The following is a 24349-nucleotide window of genomic DNA, read 5'->3' on the forward strand; positions in this document are numbered from 1 at the left end:
AAAATAAAGAGGAAATAAGCAAATTGTTCTATCTACACATTCCCATAGGATACTAGAGTATGGTCTTTTAAAAAATATATATGCAATATAGTCTATTTTCACTAGAAAAAAGAAGACGAATTTGTTCTTATATCTTAGTATAAATATAAAATACATTATAATACTAAAAAGTGAGTCCTAAATTACAATTTCAGAATGCATCTTGGAGCTTATTTCTGTTTTTTGGACTGGTACAGTGAGACTAAGGAATTATTTTGGGCAGTTTGTCAGCTAAGTCAGCAACAAATCATATAGAAAGGCTGTACGTGAAGCCAATAAAATAGAATTCCTTATATGTATACTACATGCTGCTTCTAGTGACTATAAACTCTTGATTCTTACCAGGCCATATTCTGATAAAAGACACATTTTCCAAGGTTTATTAACCACTTAATTAGGAGGCACAGGATGTGGAGTTAGATAGAATAAGGTTTAAATCTCATCTCTACATATTGTAGCTCTGAACCTAGTTGAGTTTTTTTAACTCCTTCTCGGCTACAAAGCAGGAGTACTGTTATCACTTTCTAGGGGTTTTGTGAAAATTCATATATAAGTAATGTATCTGTCACATCATTCTAGAAAATCACTAGCCTGGCCCTTAAGAGATGTTCAGTTAAGGTTGATTCTCTTCCAGAGTAGCATTTGGGAAATTTCTTTTCCTCTACACTAAGACACTGGCAATAAGTTATCCCTTCCAACTTTCTGTTTATTTAGCATGCAGTGGATTCCAGGGGATAGGAATAGTTCATCACCACTTCTACTTTTTATTACTTGATGAAGAGAGAAGTAAGGCAAAGGGACACCCACTTCTGAATGTCACAGTTGCCACCAAAACAGCTCCCTCCCCTTCCCCTTTCTTGTCTTGCCATGCCTTCTCTACCTCTCTCTTCCCCTTTCTTCATTCATCCACTTAATAGATAGATGAATGTGTGTCAAGCCACTACTTTTCAAACATTTGAGTGCACGAGGAGCATCAGGGCCCCATTTCCAGATATTCTGATTCTGTGGATGTTGGGTGGCACCCAAGAATCTTCCACTCAATGAGTGTAGTGAGTACAAATGTAGGTGGTCTGCAGACCACACTTGAAGGAGCACTTCTAGAAAGACTGAGGGATAAAGACAGTCTTTTTCCTAAAAAAAAGCCCATGTACTAGTGGCTGCAGATGTAAACAAGCTGGAATGGAGCTGGGGGAAGGGAAAATCAACTCTACCTGGCTCATTAAGAAAGGTTCCATTGCAGAGGTGACCTTTGAGCAGGATCTTGAAGGAAGACTAGAAATTTGCCAGATGGAGAAGGAAGAAAGAAGATTCCATGCAGAAGAAGCAACACAAAGAACCAGAGGCAAGAAAGAACATAGTGTGCTCAGGGAGAAGTACCCTCCTTCCATCAATAATGATGGTCTCGGCTGGGCACGGTGGCTCACACCTGTTATTCCAGCACTTTGGGAGGCCAAGGTGGGAGGATTGCTTGAGGCCAGGAGTTCGAGACCAACCTGGACAACATGGAAAAACCCTGTCTCTACCAAAAATTACAAAAATTAGCTGGGTATGGTGGTGTAGATCTGCGGTCCCAGCTACTCCGCAGGCTGAGGTAGAAGGATCACCTGAGCCCAGGAGGCAGAGTTTGCAGTGAGCCAGGATCACACCCACACCGCTGCACTCCAACCTGGGCAACAGAGCCAGACCCTGTCTCAAAAAAAAATTAATAAAACTAATGATGATGGTCTCACTCCATCAATAAATGAATTTTAAGCACATCCCTCTCAAATCAGAAAGTTCATTTATAAATTATACATGTGTACTACTGTTAATCTGGATACTAAAGATGAGGAAAGCCTACTTAGAATAACAAGTGAGTACATAAAATTTAATATTGTATTCATGCTCCACTTTGGAAGCCTGGACTAGGGTAGGGCCTTACCATGGGCAGTAACAGCACCTGCGATTGTGGGGGAGAGCCTGCGTGGAGGCCAGGAGCAGAGGAGGCTAGGCCTGGCTGCCTTGGGTTGAAAGCGGGCCAGCATTTCTGGCACTTCTTGTACTATATCAGTTTCTTCCAGTTTCTGTTCCTGTTATTTATGTTCAGCAACCATGATGGCATCTACATAAATGCCCTTCCGCTTGCCCCCACAGTTTTCTTTTTTTTTTTTTTTTTGGAAGGAAATACAACAGTGATCAGAGTGGTTGGCTCTATTTTGTGCTTGAGACAAAGAGGCATTTTGCTTTATTTTGTTTTATTTTGAAATTTGTTTCATTTTTTCCTGCTTTCTAATATTTTCCAGTTTTTTAGTAGAGATGGGGTTTCACCATGTTGGCCAGGCTGGTCTTGAACTCCTGACCTGAGGTGATCTGCCTGCCTCGCCCTCCCAAAGTGCTGGGATTATAGGCGTGAGCCACTGCGCCTGGCAGATGTAACTTTAAAAGGGGAAGTGGAGGAGTCAGCATTTTTATAGTCAAAGACACTGAAATACTTGAGTCAAGTTACTTTCCCTGAATAGTGACCTCCATGAAAAGAAACTGAACTAATAAGTAATTAGCAAAGATAAAAATTTCTATTGTTCATCAAAGTCATATATACAGTTTCTAAACAGAGGAATATAGATTTTTCAGTTGAACATTTAATGTTGTAGGATTTCCATACTATGGGATTATGCTATTCTGTCATTTAAAAAAATCCAATAAGAAAAAGAAATCCCTGTGTATTTTTTAATTAATTATGTCCTTTTTGAAGAACTCCAAGATATTATTAATGTTGAGAGTTAGTCCTTATACTAAATCTGTGTCTCATTCCAGAAATGCACCTCAGAGAGTATGATGAACAATTTATTAACCATGATTTCAAATCATTGTGTGATTCCAACATAAAATATGCAGACTAAACAATATTAACACATTGTATTGACTCTCATAAAAGTAGTAAAAATAAAATGTCAGCCTGATTGGCAATTGAGTATAGTCATTGATGTTCATTGACAGTCAGATGGATTTTGACTTTGCTTTGTATGTTGAGTGTGGTTCATGCTTGAGGCACCCCCACTGTATTTTCCGGATGGGTGTGATTAGTAGGCAGCCTTTCAAAGGGTTGTGTGCTAACCCCAGTCTACATGCTGTGGACATGTATGCAGGGTTTTATATGTTTACCAAATAGCACTGTTAAATCCAATAAATCTTTAGAAGGACCAATTTGTCACCAGTGCTGCATTTCGAAAAAAAAAATCTATTATTTTCCAGTTTTGAAAAGAATTCAGGTTGTTATAAAACCTAAATGCAAATATATACAGAGTGGAAGGTGACAGACCTGGGAATTCCAGCAGTGTAACAATAAACAACAACAAATAGCCAAGGACTTGGTAATGTGCTCAGGGTTAAATAAGAGTCAGTGGAAGTGGAGAGGTGCATGGGACAGACAGACATTTCTGGGGTAGACTTCCGAGGATGTAACCATGTGGGAAGTGAAGGAAGAGGAGCCATGGACACTGGGTGAGGGACGACACCAGTAACCAGCATAGAGGGTACAGGAGAGAGGACAGGATGGGGAGCAGAACAGCAAGGAAGAGCCGGGAATTGGCAGTGTGCAGGAGTGTGAGTGCCCTTTACAGTTAGGGCTGCCAGGCCTCCTGACCCTGGGAATAAAGAACCATACAGTCTTGCTGCATTTGTGGCTGTCAAGCCAGGGAAGAATCTTTGTTGACAGCTGCAACAGTTGAGAAATTGGTGAGCTGAAACCCCTGACTAGCTTTGCCCTGGGCCCAATAATTACTGGTAATACTTGGGGAGTTGGACTAGAAATGGTACTCATGGGAACAGTACATTAGGCCTTAAATGTATAAAGGAAGTTTTCCTGCCTTGCAACTAGTGGGCAAAATTTAAGGGAAGGAACACAGATGCTAAGTGCTAGCTAGTACGGGGCAACTGTAGCTTCCCAGCTCAAGGCCCACATGGTGGTCAGTGGACACTACTAGGCTATCAGCCCAGCTGACATCCCTCTCAGGGGATGTTAGAACTGTTGGTCACAGTTCTTATTCATTTGCATTAAGAAGAAGCAGAGCCCACAGTGGAGAGAGATGTTTTTGTACCACTCTTTTCTTTTTAGTGAAAGAAATGGACATTCTTTATGCAGGGAAGCCTGGCTGTAGGGCTTATCAGCCTTTGGCATGCTTTATGCTATTTGGTAGAGGCCAGGAAGTCTGAAATATTCATTAGCATTCATAGCATCCCTTCTCTCCAGCAGTTCCCACCTTCTCTTTCTACTGCGTGCTCCTCCTGCTGGGCCTGCCTCCCTCCCCATGCTCCCATCCTGCGATTGTCGGCTTGGCAGATGATGAGTTAAGGAAGCTCCAGCTGAAGTACTTTCCCCACAAGAAGGTTCTGCAGCAAAATTGTCTGGGATCAGATGGTCCCCGGCAATTCCTCTCACTCTAGTCTCCCTGAGGCAAATGCATGGAAGATGGAATGTGGCCTGGTTTTAACTCTTTAACATCTAACTCTGGCTGTTGTTACAGATTGAGTTCTTCACCTCCCCTTTGAAATTCTGCTTTCATTCCTCAGTATCTACCAGCAGTGTCTGCTCTCCAGCTCATCAACCACATTGATGGTCCTGTGGCTGCCTCTCTGTGGTGGCATCTTTATTTCTGAAGAACACTGGGCCTGACATGACTCACCCAAGCTTCCAAATGAATCAGTTTTGTCACTCAATGCCTCCATCTCCAAATTTAAAGAGCCTTTCACAGGGCAGAAAATGATAAATCTATTACTAAAGAGGCTTTCTGATTCTTTTCATTGTTGTTATTGTCAGTCCTCTATAGAAAGGAATCAAGACAGTGGAAACATTTTTATAAAATGACACTTTATCTCTGTGATTAACTATATAATGAACTGTAAAGTCTTTGCCATGGTAATCTCCTCCTTACACCTTATTGCTTTGATAATAAAAGCTTTTTTATGGCAACAAAATAAAATTTTACTATCCAGGCAGTTTGGCTAAAATGAGAAGATGTGTTTTTAGAAGGAGAAAGGGCACATCTGAAACATGTGAGGTCCGCGTGGATTTTATGGGAGCTCTGTTTATGTAGAACACGTTTGATGTGACTGGTGCCCTCCAGAGGGCTTTACCCAACCATTTAGAAAACTTTTAGTGGCCAGTGGAAAGCCAATTAAAGAGTTATGTATTTCTGTCAAGTACTCAGGATCACTGTTGAAAAGCAAAAAACATTCAGAACTTAGCATTTCAGATGATCAGTGGTGGGAGAACAAATTTCAGTAATTAAACCACCATAGTTTGCAAACTGCCTGTTTTGACTCAGCCAAACCTTGTGTGTTTGGTGAGTATCATGACACCTTTACTCATAAGCTTATGTCTCAAATGATTAAATTCCATCAGTGACCAAAATTATATAAAGTTTTGCATAAATGTGATGTATATGCAAGCACCACAATGTACTAGTTAGTAAGTTTCATTATTGTTATGCCACAGAAAAATGAATATGTTGTCTTCCCTTATATTCATCACTATCAAGAAATTTTTGTTGAGCAACCCATAATAGTCTAAGATCATGAAATTGAACAGAAGTTTTTAAAAACTCAGTCAGAGCTCTCTAAGGAAGTGACGATTAAGCAAAGACCTGAAGGAGGACTCAGAGCTGATTAGATGAAAGAAGCAAGGTTAAGCAGAAGAGTTGTCTTCAAGGCAGAGGGAGGGGCTTGTTTCAAGCCCCTGTGGCAAGGAGAAAGCCAGGCTCCCTCCTCCTGGGATGTCAGGAAGCTTAGATGAGATCATTCCAGGAAGGCACTGGCAGTCTACCTAATGTGCCTGGCCCACCATCTGCACTCAGAAAGTGATCAGCTCACATTTTGAGGCAACTGAGGGCTGATACGTGTCTGCAGATGTATACCTCGAAAGCAAGTGTGTGACCTTGCAGCTTCCACAGTAGGAATGTGGTTCATGATACTGTCTGTGATTCTTCTGTGACTCATCAATTCCCTAATGTCATTCTTCTCCAAGGGACTCGCTCCTTCCTCCATATCTGGTAACTCCATACCAGGGCTTTGCCAAGTGCCCTCTGTCCTTATCCAGCCTGCAGAGTTACCAGGCCGCACTTGACTACCCACACATGTCTATCTCTGTCCTGGTACCTCTAAGAAGATTCCACAGAACGTGGAAATGGCACCGATGAAATTACTCCCAAAACTGGATGTGACACACCCAGACACCCCAGGCTTTGTGGGCATTTAGAAGGATTTAGGCATGGTCTTTCCTCTTTGACCTTTTAGTCTGGCACTCACTCGATGTGAGGCTGGCTCCTCACTGTCTGACAGCCTGCCAAAGGACAGGCTGGCTTTGCTACTTCCTCCACATCCACTTCCCACCATTATTCTTCCCTTGACAAGCCTACTGCCTGGAAAGCAAAACTCAAGGAACTCTCAGGTCTACACATTGAGATTCTCAAGGGCAGGCCGGGTTTATCTGCCCTGGGCTGGCCCCTGATCTTGGTTTGCATCAGTTTATCAGCTCCAAGCTGGGTCCTGAGTCAGCAGAGATCACTGGCTTGCCTTTGTGCACATGAGTTTTGAAAGCAGCCACCCATAGATAGCAGAGCTTGAATTACTACGATGTTTGCAGACTGTCTTCTATGGAAATACCCAGAGGAACGGAAGCCTGGTTTGATGCCAACTTCACAGGCTCTTTCACATCCTCAAATGTGTGCATTAAGCAGATTAACAATTTATTGTGTAAACCCTCTTCCCTCCTGTTGCTAGCCCAGAAGGTCTGAACTAACCATTGTATATAAATACCCAGCTTTGTTTAATATGTGTCAGACCTGGGGACATGTATTATACCCCAAATGTCCATCTTGTAAATTCTCTGGGCACAAAATTATGTTAACAAATTTGATCAACAAAAGTGTCACGACGGTCTTGTAGCTGATAAATTAGCAAAGGCCCTTGCCCACACCATTCCACCAACCCCACACACAGGCAGGAGGATTCCCAAGCCTCCAGGACCTCTGCTTTGCCTGCAGTCTGCTCCTCTCCCCTCCACTGGGCGTCTGAGGACATGCCAGTCTTGTGTCATATGCAGCAGTATTTCCCTTAGTGTGTGCTGGGCATGCTCTCCAAACCTGGGGACTCCATTTATAAAGGCTTCTAGTTGATTCAGGGAAGGGAATCCTAATTTCTTCTTCTTGCCGTCGTCATTTTCTTTCCTCTCTATCTGCTTTTCACTATTTCCCCAATGAGTCCTGGCAGGTCCTCTCACATCCTTCTCAGCTCTTCCACAAAGAATGTCATCGTGCTGACTTTGGTCTCTTCTCTCTTCCCTTTCTGTAAGGGATAAAAATTCAAAACATGTCCTCAAGCAGAGTAGCTTAACCACATATTTATAGTTTGGGCTTCTGGCTCCACATCTGTAGATTCTCCCCATATCTCCCCAGCAGCTTGTCTCGAACAGTCTTTGTTTCCCTAAAGTAAGGTAGCAGTGCCCCTCTCTAAGAAGGTTGTAAATAATGAAAACATACATACACACACACACAGATGCCTCTGTCATGGCTATGTTTGTGAACTTGGCAGAGAAGCTCATAATCACAGGAGCACAAAGCCTATTGACTCAACCTGGCATTTCATACAATTACTGAATATGTGCTGGTTGATTACATAGACAGTCTCTAGAAATGCAAGAACTTGGCACATTGGAGACCTCCAGGGAGGGGAACTGAGTAAGTTGGGGCAGAGATGGAATAAAGAGTTCCTTCTCACTGTACACCTTTTTGTATTGTGCATTTCCTATATTTAAAACACATTGACATACCTATGTAACGTCAATAGATAAAGGGCAGACGTCCTGATATGTTTGTTACACCAAAGTGATCATATCCAGTGACCGTAAGCCATGTGTGTCATGGGGCTGGCCGATGTTGTCTACAGTCGAGGGACTAGGCTTAGAGCCCAGTTCTGGAGAACGTGCCATGCACTGTGCAATTAGTCCTTTCCACTAGGATTTCCTGGTTGGGAAGAGCTGAGTTCCTCAGCACACAGTCCTTTACTCTTCAAGTATTTAGGTTGCACAATCTACTTGAGGAGCCCCCAAACTGCTATAGATATATCCCAGAAGTCACTTCTTTCTTTGACAAATACTGCAAAATTTTTCAGAGGAAGTAAATTTTCAACACACTTTAAATTGCAAAAGTACATCTGACGGAGAAGGAAAAGTCCATGTGATGGAACAATCTGAGAGTAATAAAGATGATAACAGTGTTTTGAAGCACATTAAATATGAGTTTATAATTAATGTGTATAATTAAAATATACAAACAAGCAAAAAAATCTTCTTGATTACCTTTGAAGGATGCTAAGGAACCAACTATCATTTTGAAAACGAAAGGGGAGAATCAAGCATTCATCCTACCTGACCTATGCAAACTATACTTCATGATAACCAAATCATTGATAAAGTTTCTCTTTATGGAAGAATTCCAGGAAATAAATGAAGAAGGAGCGATAGAATGTGAATATTTCAATTTTGCAAACCCTATAAATCTAGGCAATGATCCTCATTGGCTGCTAAGATCATAAAAAAGAGAGATGTCTTTTGTATTTCCTATAAATTTGCCATTTTAGATGTAGAAATTTGATTAAACTCAGTCTGATTTTTTTTCAGGTGGAGTAGTTCATCTCGTGTATATTTCCATCAGCACACACATAATGACACAATACACTTACCAAGTGTTCCTCCTAAGAAAATAAAACCTGAATCTAATCAAATTTCTACATCTAATACAATTTATAGGAAATACAAAAGAACAGGCTAAATAACACCATGGAGATGTAATCAGCAAAATTCAGGCTTTGCACAACTCCTCAGGATAAACAACCTAATTTCTTCAACAAATAAATTGCAAAGGGGATAGGAAAACAGATGAGAGGGAACCTCTGGATTAAAACAGATGTAAGAGTCAGTCAACCAATTGGAATGAACAGGGCTTGTTTAGATCCTGGTTTTAACACACTGTTAAAAAAAAAAGATTTATGGGACAGTTGGGGAAATGTGAATACTAAGTAGATATTTGATAACATTAAATTATTGTGAATGTTTTATAGGTGCTATAGTAAATTATTGTGGTCCCCAGAAGTCCTTATATTTTAAAGATATATATTTAAATATTATGACTAAACTAAAAATATAAAGAGAATCTGACATCTGTGCTCACCCACCCTGGGGATTTTTCCCCAGGCTCTTCACCCTGCACAGCTCCCTGCCTTTTTGCTAAAACCTCTCTTCACTCCTTCCTGCATAAAAATCTGTAAAAGGACATATAAGGAATTTGTCATGATGCATTACTTCTGGGAGGGGAACTAGAGAACTGGGGGTTGGGATGGGATAGGAGAGAAGCAAACTTTGGGACAGATCATTCTTAGCTTTATGCAGGTAATATCTTTTCAAAGGACTAACCAAAAAATAAATGAAATACGAGGAAAAGTTCATTAGAACCTTGAAATGCTTACTCGGGAGAATGAAAAAGGCAGAGACTCATGTTGTTGAGCATGTGGATGGATTGGCCCAGACCATATTTCTCAAAGTATGGTCCCAGGACCATCTGCAGCAGAACTGGGCCATCTCCTTCCCTCCCAGCCAGAATCTCTCAGGGTGGAGCACAGAGACACTGGGAAATATAGTTCTTAAGGACCTAAGTGCCAGCTTTTCAAATACTTATTATATTGTTTTGGAACTTTGGAATGCATAGGACAAAAATATTCCCAAATTTAAATTCAAAGCAGCACAATTCTGAAAGTCTAAAAGACTTCTTTTTTAGGTTTGTTGACAATGATTTAATCAGCAGATGTCACTATGTAATCCTTGGGAACATCCCTTCCATGTTGCCTCATTTTTTGGAGAGGCAGAGTGTACTGCTGGCATTGTAGCATAGAAATATTTATGGTAATTTTGTATTTTGTTTAATGAAAATAATTTTTCTTTTACTTTCAGTGCTAATTAAAAGTTTATCTTTGATTAAGCATTCTTTGCTTTTGTTTTTGTTTTTGTTTTTCCCCAGCATCATTGACAAAGAAGTTTCATTAATGGCAGAAATGGATAAAGTTAAAGAAGAAGCCAGTAAGTAGACAACACATGGTTATTTTGATTAGGAGCTTCCCAATCAGAAGCAATCCATAGGTCAGACTGACAATGATACCAGATTCTGAACAGGGTCCTAAAATTTATGCTGAAATTTTGGCTCATGACCTCTGTAACCTTAGGCATGTCACTTAGCCCCTGGAAGCCTCATTTACATCATCTGGCAAAAGGATACAGTTGCAACACTCACCTCATACAGGTGAGTGCATGGCAGGATGGACACTCAGTACATAATAGGTGTCAGTTGAGTTTTCTAAAGTCCAAAGGGATGTTTGTGCACATAAAGAACTTATAGTTAATTGGATTTAAAATGACATTGAATTTAGTATTAGATTTTAAGACAATTTTAACTCTTTAAAACTTATAAATCCCATCATCATTTTTACTAGTTCTTTTTTAGGTTCAATTAAGTTTATCATATTAAATTTTCCTAGAAAAGTAGTCGCATTTGAAACTTAATTACTTAAATTCCCCTCAACATTTTTAATTACATATATAAATTTAATATATCTGATTTGTCTTAAGGGCTTCAGATGTCAGACAAGGCAAACTCACAAACCTAACAAGCAAAGTGTTCCTAAGCTTTTAAGCAACTCTTATAAGATTAATAATTCAAGGCCGGGCGCGGTGGCTCACGCCTGTAATGGAACATGAGGTCAGGAGATCGAGACCATCGTGGCTAACACGGTGAAACCCCATCTCTACTAAAAATACAAAAATAAAAAATTAGTCGGGCATAGTGGCGGGCACCTGTAGTCCCAGCTACTCAGGAGGCTGAGGCAGGAGAATGGTGTGAACCCGGGAGGCACAGCTTGCAGTGAGCTGAGATTGCGCCACTGCACTCCAGCCTAGGTGACAGAGCAAGACTCCATCTCAAAAAAAAAAATAATAAGATTGATAATTCAAAATTAAAGATACACCAAACAGTTTTTTTGTTTGTTTGTTTGTTTGTTTGTTTGTTTGTTTGTTTACGGAGTCTCGCTCTGTCGCCCAGGCTGGAGTGCAGTGGTGCCATCTCTGCTCACTGCAAGCTCCGCCTCCCAGGTTCACACTATTCTCCTGCCTCAGCCTCCTGAGTAGCTGGGACTACAGGCGCCTGCCACCACGCCCGGCTAATTTTTTGAGTTTTTAGTAGAGATGGGGTTTCACCATGTTAGCCAGGATGGTCTCGATCTCCTGACCTTGTGATCCACCCACCTTGGCCTCCCAAAGTGCTGAGATGACAAGCTTGAGCCATCGCACCCGGCCTAAACAGTTTTCTTAAAATACTCCAGTTCTGTTCGTGAACTTCATCAAATACACTGACCAACCTGCCAACTGAAAACCGCAAAAGAAAATCAATTCCGTATTTTAAATTGAAAATCACAAATCAGATTGTTTAATGTACCAAATTCTCTGTTTAAATAATGAACATGCTCAAATTATCTTGATCATTGCAAAACTTAATCCTAAATTTAACATAAAATATTAACATTCTGGGTTTGACTTGCTTTATTTTCTTTATGCTGATTTCTAAACCTTCCCACTGTGGTAAAGTTACTTGAGTAGTAGAGAAGAATTACCGTCTTAAATAGACTGAGGCTCATGAGTTGGAAATTTCAACAAAGACAAGATTACTTAGTCAGATTCAACATCAAACCACAAGTGAATGTGTGAGGCCCTCTCTTATTATTGAATTTAGTTTGCTGTGTTAATGGGGCCCCTAAAACCCTATTTTTCAACTGGGATTTAGTTTTACAATCCTTGTCTCCTGGGCATTTTAAATTCCTCATCTTTACCCAAAGATGAATTGGATAAATGGCAGTCTGTGCCCCTAACCAGATTTCAGTGAAATCCCTTTACCTTTGATGTGATGTCTTTCTTTTGCCAGAATGAAAGATCAGACCAGATTCTTCATTCTGTTTTATTTTTCTTGTCTGGACCTAGGCCATAATTCAAGTGTCATTTTATGGAAAATAGCTATCATTATTTTTGTTACACAGTTTTCTAAATTATTTTGTTATTCATTTCAGACCTCCTTTAGTCAGGCATCTAAATAATTGTAAGCAACATTTTAGAATCCTGAAATACAGCAAGCTTTGTTAAATGAAACTAATGTGATCCAGGGTGAAGCTATGGACTATTTAGGTAGTTAAACAATCTCTTTGATTGTGAAATTATTTTATTCTTATGAAATTTGTTGACATCTTCAGTAAAAGTAGATTATATACACAACTTGGGATTTTCCCTACTTCTCAAGTATAGCTTACTTCAGTTTCATGTCCTAATGATAAAAATGCTAACAACCAACACAGACACAAATGATCCTCTTGAACCAAAATGGAAAGTCACTAGAACATCATCACTTTCTTAGAGGTCAAGAAAAGACCTCGGGTTTCATGTACTCATTTTTCCTTCTTGAGACATGATAGTGTTTGATGCCAAGACCTGTGGAATTTGGAGCATCTCTGGAGAGCATCCCATTTTAAAAACGTACTCAGTCAGTAAACACATGGGCTTCCTTGTGTCCAGGATAAACAGCAAGCAGACAAATGTAGAGCCTGCACTCACCAAGCTTTCAGGCTAGCTGAAACTGCCAGATTGGTTAACAGGGTTCACCTAACTTCAGTAATGGGTACAGCAGGTCCTGGTTTTTGAACTAACCTCAGCCCTGGGGAAGCCCATTTGCATGCTTTCGAGGTAGGCAGAACTGAGTTCAAGTCCAACCTCCATCTCTAACTGGCTGTTTGTCCCTGAACCATGTTGTTGACTTCTCAAAGTCTAATATTCCTCAGGCCCTGGCGATGGCTCACACATATAATCTCAGACCCTTTGGGAGACCAAGGCAGGAGGATTGCTTGAGGCCAAGAGTTCAAGACCAGCCTGGGCAACATAGTAAGACCCCATTTCTAAAAAAATAAAAAAATAAAATAAATTAGCCACGTGTGGTGGCATGTGCCCATAGTTCTAGCTATTCTAGAGGGTGAGAGGGGAGAATCACTTGAGCCCAGGAGTTTAAGGCTGCAGCAAGCTATGATCATGCCATTACACTCCAGCCTGGGTAACAGAGAGAGACCCTGTATTAAAAATAATAATAACAACAACAATAATAATATCCATCTCAAGTAGTTATTGTAAAGATAAAACGAAAAAATACATGTCAGGCACTTAGCACAGAGCCTGACACAATATGTGTGCAAAAAGGGAAGAGTTCTTATTAGTAAATTACCCCAACCCCCTCATATTACAGTCAAAAAATGGAGATCAGGGTTCTGTTGCATCTCTCAAATGACAAGCCTGTATCAACACTATGTCTTCTCCACAGATAGAAAGAACCATGGAATTTCTCCCCACTAACTACAGAACTGTCTTTACAACCATCATCTTTAACTTGGTTCTCTGTGGTCTGGAGTATTTTTCACACTTTACATTTCCTGTAGACGTTATAAATCATATTTCCTCAATTATAACAGAAGCTCCTAAATCCCTCATGGCACCTAACCCAGTGCTGAGAAGACTGCAGGTACTTCATAAATATTTGTTAAATGAGTCATTGTAAATAAATCAGTATCTGTAGACTGTGGGAACGAATATTAGTGAACATTCATCTAATTGCAAAAAAGAGGAAGTATATTCTAGATGAAGAGATCTCCCTTTATCAATAATATTTAGAGTTAGCATTTTGAGTATACTATACGAACACCTCACATATGTTATTCCATTTATTTCCACAATACCCCTACAAGATGTGATCAGTTCCTACACAGATTTTAAAGAAGAAGAAACCAGGTGTGTTGTAGTGCTAGGGTCTCAAACTTCATGCTTATACCCAGGTAAGCACAGGTGTCAAGTTCACTAGAGATACGGGAAGAAAACATTACTTTGTAAATTCATAGTAACACAAACAAATTATGAAGTAGAATGCAAAATTCACGAGAACTTTTAAGGAATAAAAAGTATTCCAAAGAATCTTTGTGCTTAAAGAGCCACTTCTCCGGCTCCTGGCCCCTGGCTCCCACCTTGGGATTTTAAGTATATTTTCTGCTGAGGGTTATTGTTTTGAGAAGCCTTAAGATTTTCTATGGTTCAGATAATATGAGCAAGCTTCCAATGTGTTTCAAAAACTTGAAGGAGTTTATAAATCCTATTGAGAAAGTGGATTTCAGCTTACCAGTTACTGTTTATACATACATAATATTAATTAAGTCTTGAATGCAGTGAAAACTTAAGCTGTACAGAATTGTCTTCCTCTACAGATTTCTGAAAGCATGGTGCTTCCAAAACATACTTATTATTGTATTGCAAATAACAGGATCAATGAAGCTTAAAATCTGATCTGTTTTTGTTTTTTGTTTGTGTGATTGATGTTTTTGAGGTGAAAATGTTCACCCCCTCCAGCCAAAGAATATTGGCTTTAGATCTCAAGTTTTAAGGCTTTTTTCATAATGAAAGGCTTTGAAATGTTAATGAGACTATATGTAAAATGCATTTCAACACTTAACTGATGCAAAGTATTCGTTTCCATGCACATTGGCATGAGTGTAAACAGAATTTATTGGTGATCTTGCACCTGCATTCCTATTTTAGGGCCCATTTATATCTATTTCTATAAAATATTTTGTTTGGTATGAATGCCCAAGTTCTACTTAATCAAAAAGAACAATGGCCCCTAATTGTCACAAGTCTCACAAATGATCCATGAAGAAAAGTCAGATCTGTTGGACTGTGTCATCACTGAGGGCCTAATGACCCCTTTACTAGCTGCTTTTCAAGTCTGGGCCTTCAGATTTATTATTATTATTATTATTATTATTATTATTATTATTATTATTTTGATGAGACAGGGTCTTGCTTTGTTGCCCAGGCAGGTCTTGAACTCCTGAGTCAAGCAATCCTCCTGCCTCAGCCTCCCAAAGTGCTAAGATAACAGGTGTGAGCCACTGCGCCTGGCACAGAATTAATTTTTTTAATTTTAGTTTGCAAGAAGAACATACTTCATTTCATATTCCTACTTGAATTGTTTTCTCATGCTGCAGATGTTAGTCCCATCCATATATTGAATTATAATGGCAAACAACATAACCAGTCAAAGGTATGGATACTAAACAGTCTTAAGTGACCCCTGTAGAAAAGGAACTTCCATCCTTCTTTAGATATTCCCTTTAAGTAATAGATTAATTCATTCATTGAATTCTTCACTCAGCAGGCATATTGCATACCCCTTGGGTACCAAGCAGGCACTAGGTGCCATGGACACAAAGAACTACGTAGTGCAGTTCACACCATAGTCCCGAGAATGACTGGAGATGCTCGCAGGAAACAGATAGGGCCAAATGGGGCAGGGGGAAACCATGGCACACTGGGCACCCGACTCCATCTAAAGAGGGCAGTGGCTTATTGGCTTCAGCCCCTTGTCACCATGTAGGAATGTTGACCAACTGTGGCCAGAAATTCCAGTACTTTAAGAGATGCTAGAGAGCCAGCTTTCAAATGGAATCTTCTAATTTTTAAATGTGGGCAGTTAATTTGTAAACGTAATGTGTGGACCAAACAAGACATATGTACTCTGGCTGAAAATGATAGTGAGCCACCTTTTTGTGACCTTTGGTCCCACTGGGTGTCCTGAGACATCATTCAGCAATATGTTGTCTACATTGAGATGAAACTTCCTTTCACTCTCATCATCCAGACAAGTTTTTCACTAGCTCCTCTGTATTCAGAAAGACTATTAGGCACAAATCTGTCTGCCCAGCCACATGGTATTGTAAATGGGGGCCAGGGGGAGCCCCAGTTAAATAATCAAAGCATGATTAGCATAGTTTGGCAGATGATAAAGCTGTATGAGTTATAGACTAATTATTAACATCTCAACATTGATATCAGCATAAAAAGATGATGTCTTGGGGCCGGGCGCGGTGGCTCACGCCTGTAATCCAGCACTTTGGGAGGCCGAGGCAGGCAGATCACAGGTCAGGAGATCAAGACCATCATGGCTAACACAGTAAAACCCTGTCTCTACTAAATATACAAAAAATTAGCCAGGCATGGTGGTGGGCGCCTGTAGTCCCAGCAACTCGGGAGGCTGAGGCAGGAGAATGGTGTGAACTGGGGAGGCGGAGCTTGCAGTGAGCCGAGATCATGCCACGGCACTCCAGCCTGGACGAAAGAGCGAGACTCCGTCTCAAAAAAAAAGAAGATAATGACTTTCAGTCTGTCTAAAAAATGGTTTATGATTTGCAGGGAATCTTAACTCTTGATGGATTCTGTACTTCTTTTGGGGCTTTTGCAGTGACTATCTTTTGATATTTTGAATAATAAGAACTCTTAAAATCAGAAATCATATTGTTTGGACCTGCATGTGTGCTGTGAATCTGGTCTAACAAAGCAGTTGATCCTTGTTCAGCCAAGCATAGAATGTGAGTCCGACATGCATGTCATCTTAGATGAACACCTTTTTTCTTATAACTCAAAATGCTCATCCCAAAGAAATGAAGGCAATTCATATGAGTCGAATTAGAGAGCCACAAGTCTATCTATTGAGAGATCCAGCTTCATATTTAAATCTCATCCTGTGTGTTTGTATTGATTGCTTCTGAGCACCGTAATCTTTTGGGAAACACGTGTATACACACACAGACACAAATCAACCGATAGGCTACTACATCTATTTGAACCTTTAGTTCATCTGAAGATGTGTGAAAATGTTGGAGCCAGAGTACTCCCCAGTGTCTTGTCTACGTGTGCAGGTGCTAAAAAATTCACACGAATCTAGTTCTAGCTGGCCTAACTCACTCTTGAAATTTTTCCATTGGGGACACTTATAGAAAGACCTAAGACACTCTGGGGTAGAACTTCTGTTTCTTTGCTGAATGGAAACATATCTGCAGAGTATCAAAAGCAGAGACATTTTTGGCTCACAAAAAAACTAATAAAGTTAGATTTTTATGTCAGATTCCAATAACACAGCTAGTCACCCTAAGTGAGTATGTGTTAAAGTTCAAGAGGGCTGCTGCTGTTAAAGTTTAATAGTGCAGCACATATAGAATGATTTCTGCTTAGTAGACTTCCTGTCTTTGCAGTATCACTTAGAGAGGGTTTTAATAAGTGTTGTTTTTCAGAGATCGTTGTTCGGAGTAACAAATATCAAAAGTCTAAATTCTGTAAGTGAGGTCAGACACCAATGGAGAAAATGTAGAGTGGGAGTGTACAGTGAATCAGAAGGGACTGTGTTTGGCTTGGGGATTGGTGGAGTAGGACAGGAGGAACTGGTTTGTTGGTAATAGGTACAGAGGGTGAACCCACCTCCATGACCAACTCAGAAAACACAGTCGTGGTCTAACAAAGCAATCTGTGGAGTGAGAACTGATTCCAAGAAATTAGGTTATTTAATATGTTTCAATCTCTGGCCCTAATATATGACTCCTCCTTATTTGGCAGTGGAAATCCTGACTGCTCGTCAGAAGAAAGCAGAAGAACTAAAGAGACTCACTGACCTTGCCAGTCAGATGGCAGAGATGCAGCTGGCCGAACTCAGGGCAGAAATTAAGGTCAGTTCTAAAATATCACAGCCTGAACCCTGAGCCAGAGAGCTGATCCCCATTATGTTTGTTTTGCATCCACAGAGTTCTGCTCTCTGAGGATCTAACATCTACACCCAGCTCTCTTCCACAGGGTGGAAATAGAGAACACAGAAGGGGGAACACCCACATAATCACTGTCTTGAAGTGTAATGTGCTTTGAAGGAATGTGTTACTCCAAAGGAGAGGTACAGGCTATTTTGTCAGTCAGTAGAGACGGACCCAAATAAAGTAACTTGGCCATGAATTATAGCTGGGATGGGGGATATTATTTTCACACAGTGTGATTTATATGTATGCATATAAACACATCCACAGGTATATACACACACACGAAGCATGAACGTAGTGTAATGGTAAAGATTAGAAAGCATGCAGTCTGTAGAGATTTCTTTCTTAATATTCTTTTCTAGTTTAGTTGCATTTTTATTAAGAATACTACCCATAAATATGTATTTATTAGATTTCTTTATTGACAAGCAACAGAAACTGACCCTGGCTAACCTCAAGGACAAGTAGAATTTGACAGGATGTGAGTATAGCTCAGCAAAGCAGAGCCCTGTCTGAAGGCTCAGCTCAACAATTAGGTAGGAACTGGAGTGGCTCTGGTGAAATAAGAAGCAATAATCACTAGACTGTCATGGGACCATCAGCCCTGTACCACCCCACTTGGCTCGGATCCCTAAGAGAGAGGCTCTGATTGGCCTCCACTTGGGTCATGTACATCATTTGGCCCAGAGAGGGTGTGACATCTTGATCGCCAGACCCACCAAGACTATGGATCTTTGAAACTGCATCAGGGTACAGTTACCAGAAGGGGAAATAGTTACCAGGAAGGCAAGTATAAGTATTTACAACAAAATAGGAAGAAATTTTAAAATTCCCCTTATCCACTTTTCCACCCAGTATACTAAACACACACACACACACACATACACACACACACACACACATACACAGGCCTTCCAGCTTCTTACCCACTTCCAGGAAACTAGAGTGGTTACAAGACACAGCTGCTGCTAGCTTTGAAAGTAAGATTGCAAATTGGGGCATAAAACTGCTTGGCAATGATAGACAGTGGCAAGTGACTTTTCAACTCCCTCCCTCCTGGTTGGGGATGAAAGCGGGCCCCATGGGGAAGAGGACCTCATCCGAGGGTGCTGAGGGCGTCAGTGGCCTTTCCCTCCTCACCTTCTCTGCTCTGGCCTTTGCAGCCTCCCACCCAGCCAATTGCAGTGGCCTCCACACTAGTCTGTCTGCCTACACTGTCTCCCTCCAGCTCGTACTCCACTAAGACCAGACTTAAACTCCCAAAGCAGATCTGGTTTCCCCAGCATATCTCCTTCCCCTCAGAAAGAAATTCGCAACTGGACTTCAATATATATTCCAACTTCCATCTCTCTCTACAAAAATCCCAGCTTGTTAGAACATCAAGTAAGAAATACAAAATTGCTAGCTTCCTGATCTGTTGAAATCAACTCATCTTCGGAGTTTCATTTCTGCCTATCAAAACGCCACCCATCATAAAATAGTAGCACAGGGTTTGGAGTGAAACAGTCCAGCTGCAAAATTTTCTACTTCTGTGACCTTGGATAAGTTATGTGTTCTCTTAGATTCTTAGAACCCCAATTTCCCCATCTGTAAAACAGAGGTAATAATACTACTGACTTCATAATACTGTAATCAGATGAAATGAGATTATCTGGTAAGAATTTGCCCATTGCCTTGTAAGTGTTCAATGATTTTTTCAATGTTCCCTCTTACATAACTCTTTCCCCATTGCCCTCAGTAGGAAATAATTTCTTCCTCTTTTATATTCCTAAAGCACCAACCACATTCCACCTTGTATTGTAGTTAATGGTATCTGTTTTCCTTGCCATTGCTAAACTCCCTAGTAAACTCAAGAAGGGACTTGAGTCACAGTTATTTCTGTTATTTCTCACCGTGTCTTCTACACATAGATCTTAATTTTAAATGAATTGAAAAATAATCTCTTTCTCACTTCTTTTCACAGCACTTGAAATTCTGCCATTTAAAATAATATTTTCCAGACACTAAAGGCTTTGTGGACATCCCGGTTCCCTATTAAAATAGGAATGGGGGTCTAGGAAGGGCGACATGTTTTCTCTTGATGGTTAATACCTTAGCAGGCACTTGGCCAAACTCAGAAGACCCTGCCAGAATGCAATTCAGAAAATTACTAGGAGGGCGAGGGGTGCTAAAAGGTTAAATAGATGAGTCAGACACACATTCCATGTAGGCCCAAACAAGAGAAACACAGGCCCCTCAAATATTCCCCAGGCAGGAAGATGCTCATTCCCTAGCCAGGTCAGCACTAAGACTGAGCGTGGAGCCTCCCAGCAACAGGGCTGGAAAGATCCCCACCAGGTCAGCACTGCAGTGGACACCGGAAGAGCAGAGTGAACGCATCCATGGGGTGCCTCAGTCATTTCTGTAATCATGGGGTTCCTGCTTTCCATCTCTTTCCTCCAGCACTTTGTCAGCGAGCGTAAATATGACGAGGAGCTCGGGAAAGCTGCCCGGTTCTCCTGTGACATCGAACAGCTGAAGGCCCAAATCATGCTCTGCGGAGAAAGTGAGTTTTGCATATTTGCCAAGTAATTCTGTGTGAGTAACCTTGGTGCTATTTGGAGTTGCTATTGGAAATGTCAGGTGTGCAGTCCCCCCAGGGGGCTAACATGAAGTCTAAAGAGATTTAATGATCTAAGCTCATGACACAAGTCACCAGAAATGTCGAGATTTGAACTTAGAGTCTTCAAATGCCACTGCCCATCAGTAACTCCCCAGGATTTATTAAGTGGAACAGAACAGGTCAACTAGTTTATACCTTTTGCAAACTTTTATTAAGCACTGCCAGTTAAACTGCTTCTCTGATTTCAAACAGCCCTGGTTCTACAGAAACTCGTTAGGCAGAGAGTGAGTCTTCCTAACATGTCTGGGACAATCAGCTATTGTTGCGCAGGGCCCAGCTGTTGTGCGAGCCCCTCAGCAGTGCCCTGAGCCTCCGCCCTTGGTTCTCTGTGCTGAGTGAGGCTGCAGATAATGAAAGACTTCACTCAGCCATTAGCTTTAGTCTTGTTCCCTATTAAGCCTTAATTAGAGCAGCTAATGTGCAACAAAATTGGCTGCTATATTTTCCCCCTACACCAGCCCACCCACAAGGGGAGGTGGGAATGAGCACTGAAGCGGCTTTAAGGACGGCCGCAAGGAGGAAAGGACTAGTCAATGACGTGGAAACCCACAGCCTCGCAGTTAGCTGAAAAATTAAGATTTGGCTGCACATCCTATTATGATATAATTAACTATACTATACTACACTGCATACGTATATAGTAACACAATTTGCTTTTATCACTTCACAATCTATGGTAGACATTTTTTCATATCAATATATTTAACCAGTCATTTCTCTAAATATAATAGATGTCACCGGTCTCCTGGTTGCTGCATTTAGATTGCCTCCAGTTTTTCACCATTAAAATAACACTCTCATCACCTGAGGCCAGGAGTTCAAGGCCAGCCTGGCCAACATGGTAAAACCCCCATCTCTACTAAAAATACAAAAATTAGCTGGGCGTGGTGGCAGGTGCCTGTAAGCCCAGCTACTTGGGAGGCTGAGGCAGGAGAATCACTTGAACCTGGACCTGGGAGGTAGAGATTGAAGTCAGTGGAGATCGCACCACTGCACTCCAGCCTGGGTGACAGAGCGAGACTCCATCTCAAAAAATAAATTAATTAAATAACACTGCTGCGAGCATCCTTATCCACACATCCTTGCCAATTATTTGATTTTCTGACTGCATTTTTAAAAATTATTGTTCCCCCCGTACTCTTCCTTATGAAAGAATCTACCTATTTGCCATTCTCTATCCCCAGCTTTTGCCCTACCTCTAAAAAAGGGAACTGCCCACCCTCCTTTCCACTTCAGCCCTCAAGAGCAAGACAGTGATGCTGAGTGATGCCCTGTCACCGATCTCAGGGGCGATGGAGAGGTGCCCCTTCACCTCCTTTCCTCCTGAGCACTTCAAGTGCCATCTAGTGGGAGAAATGGTCCCTTACCAAATTCCAGGTGTCCATTCTGAAAGACAGACACCGTAGTCATCCAAAGGCCCTTCCTTCTCAGCTTTGTTGAGAGCACATTGAGAACCCACAGGTACTGAACCGGAAATAGTGGACCCTCATCTGCAGACAATAATGACCCCATGAAACTGAATCTGGTGAGCACAGGAGCCACGGAAATCCCCTGGTCACATTTGGACAGCCCCAGCTTGCTGTCACACCTTCCCAATACACTGAAGGGACTGGGGATGCGTCCCTGGCCTTTCCATTTCTCCTGTGTTGTGATTCCTACTGGTCCCGCCTAATCCTCTAGCAGAACCCTGGGTTTAAATCTGATCCAACGAAGGGAGCAGACAAAATTGCTTTCAAAAATTGGTGACAGTTTTAAGCATCAAAGAAAGGTCTAGCTGGCAGTCAGATTCTCGTGAACTGTGAGAGAGAAGTCGTGGCTTTATCCTTGAATTGATTCCCTCCAGTTCCAGTTCAGTGTAATCACATAGAAATCATCCCAGCAGAAACCACCACTTTCAAAACCAGCGGGAATGGTCATAATAAACGCTGAGCAGACCTGCCTGAGCCCTGAGCCCTGAGCTCTGACGGGTGTCTGCCTGATCAGCCTGCCTTGCCTGTAACCTTGGAAGTGGTGCACATCTGCAGTGAGGCTGCCGAAAACGGGGCTGATTAAAGGTGTGATAACGGAGCACTAATGAAATTTACAAGATGCCTTAGGGGCTGGCGGGCCTGGCCCTGTGTTTGGGGGATATGCATGACCCAGAGTAACAGAATTCCTAACATCCAACATCACCCCATTCCCAAGTTCTCAGAACATCGTGGATCTGACAGGCCAGAGTGTCTGCATAGCTCCCAGTCTTTCTGTGTCTGCAGTACCAGTTGGTCCAGGGAACCGATCCAGGAAGTGAGAACAGGTTTGGTAATGGGGACTCTACGAGGCAGAGTGCATTTGCAGACAGGGCCAGAGAGGGAACCTTGAGGTTTCATTATCTCTTTTCCCTTGGTGGTTCTTGACCTAAAGAATAATATTTAAGTTGGTCAGATATGTCTTATTTCCTACAAATGTCTCCCAACTTGGATGATTATGCTGTAATCACAGTTCAGTGATTCCCACAAGAGAAATTTGGTTGTTCCCTTAAGCACCAAGATGCCCTTTCAAATAACATCTTTCAAAAGAAAACTTTTTAATGTTTTTGTGGAGCTCCTAGCCAGTTTCTTCATCTTCTTGCGCTTCCTAATGGGTTACTGAGGCAGCAGTGTTGGAGGTGCAGCTCGTAACACTGAGCACTTTCTTATTGCAGTTACACATCCAAAGAACAACTATTCCTCAAGAACTCCCTGCAGCTCCCTGCTGCCTCTGCTGAATGCGCACGCAGCAACCTCTGGGAAACAGAGTAACTTTTCCCGAAAATCATCCACTCACAATAAGCCCTCTGAAGGCAAAGCGGCAAACCCCAAAATGGTGAGCAGTCTCCCCAGCACCACCGACCCCTCTCACCAGGCCATGCCGGCCAACAAGCAGGTAAGCAGACACTGGTGCAGGGTGCCAGGGGAAAAAAAAAAAAAAAACCCTGTTTCCAGAGGAAGAAAACAGCAACTACTAGATTCTAGGCCTCCTGGGGTCACACTCAGGCTCCCGCCACCTGCCCTCACCCACTCCCCACCCAGCAGCACTGCCCAACTGGCCTCTTGGGAACTCCCCTGGTCACTCTCGTCCATGCCTCCCAGGTGCTTTCCCACGTGGAGGAAGTGGCCTGCATACACTTTTGACCGCGTGAGCAGAGTCCACCCAAGTGACACGGCTCTTCTCATGGCTAGGACTGCCACCATCCCTGGGGCCCCGAAACCAGCCCACATGTGGAAGGGACCCACAGAGACTCGGGAACAAGACTCAGAACCTGGCCACTGAAACTACTAATGAGAGGAAATCTGGCATTTGTTTTTTAAGATATTTTAATCCCCACTTATGTTTAGCTGATCAATAAAAGGCTAAAGTTAGTGCAGTCTTCTCTTCTCTTGGGATTTCAGTAAGGAAAATACATTTCAAAATGGCATTCTTCATTCTTATCTTCTATGACGTCTAAAGACACAAGTGTCCAAAGAACAATCTTCCTTCTCTCCTTCTGTTTCTCCACTGTATCTTTTGGAGGTGATTTTCCCCTTATCCTTAGAGAATTAACAAAAAATTGGGATCTGCCGGGTGCAATGGCTCACTCCTGTAATCCCAGCACTTTGGGAGGCCAAGGTGGGCAGATCACTTGAGGTCAGGAGTTTGAGACCAGCCTGGCCAACACGGTGAAACCCCATCTCTACTAAAAACACAAAATTTAGCCAGGCATGGTGGCAGGTGCCTGTAACCCCAGTTACTTGGGAGGCTGAGGCAGGAGAATCACTTGAACCCAGGAGGCGGAGGTTGCAGGGCAGCCTAGGCAACAGAGTGAGACTCCATCTCAAAAAAAAAAAGGATCTGATGATATAGAAGTTGGGCATGCTATAAAGATACCTAAGATACCTTTTATCATTTCCAAGAAAAAGT

The 24349-nt window shown here is 41.7% G+C and overlaps 1 protein-coding gene across 9 annotated transcripts in view; it reads left to right on the top strand.

Moving 5' to 3' along the window:
- SPATS2L (spermatogenesis associated serine rich 2 like) overlaps positions 1–24349 on the top strand; it is a 172526-nt gene that overhangs the window by 143744 nt on the left and 4433 nt on the right. For all 9 annotated transcript variants that reach the window (XM_030803559.1, XM_030803560.1, XM_030803562.1 and 6 more), the window contains 4 exons: positions 10086–10144; positions 17582–17691; positions 20215–20317; positions 23115–23335. In XM_030803559.1, the coding sequence (XP_030659419.1) occupies positions 10086–10144; positions 17582–17691; positions 20215–20317; positions 23115–23335 (493 nt within the window). The remainder of the gene's footprint in view (positions 1–10085; positions 10145–17581; positions 17692–20214; positions 20318–23114; positions 23336–24349) is intronic.

The sequence above is a fragment of the Nomascus leucogenys genome, chromosome 22a (genome assembly GCF_006542625.1).
Source record: "Nomascus leucogenys isolate Asia chromosome 22a, Asia_NLE_v1, whole genome shotgun sequence".
Lineage (NCBI taxonomy): Eukaryota > Metazoa > Chordata > Mammalia > Primates > Hylobatidae > Nomascus > Nomascus leucogenys.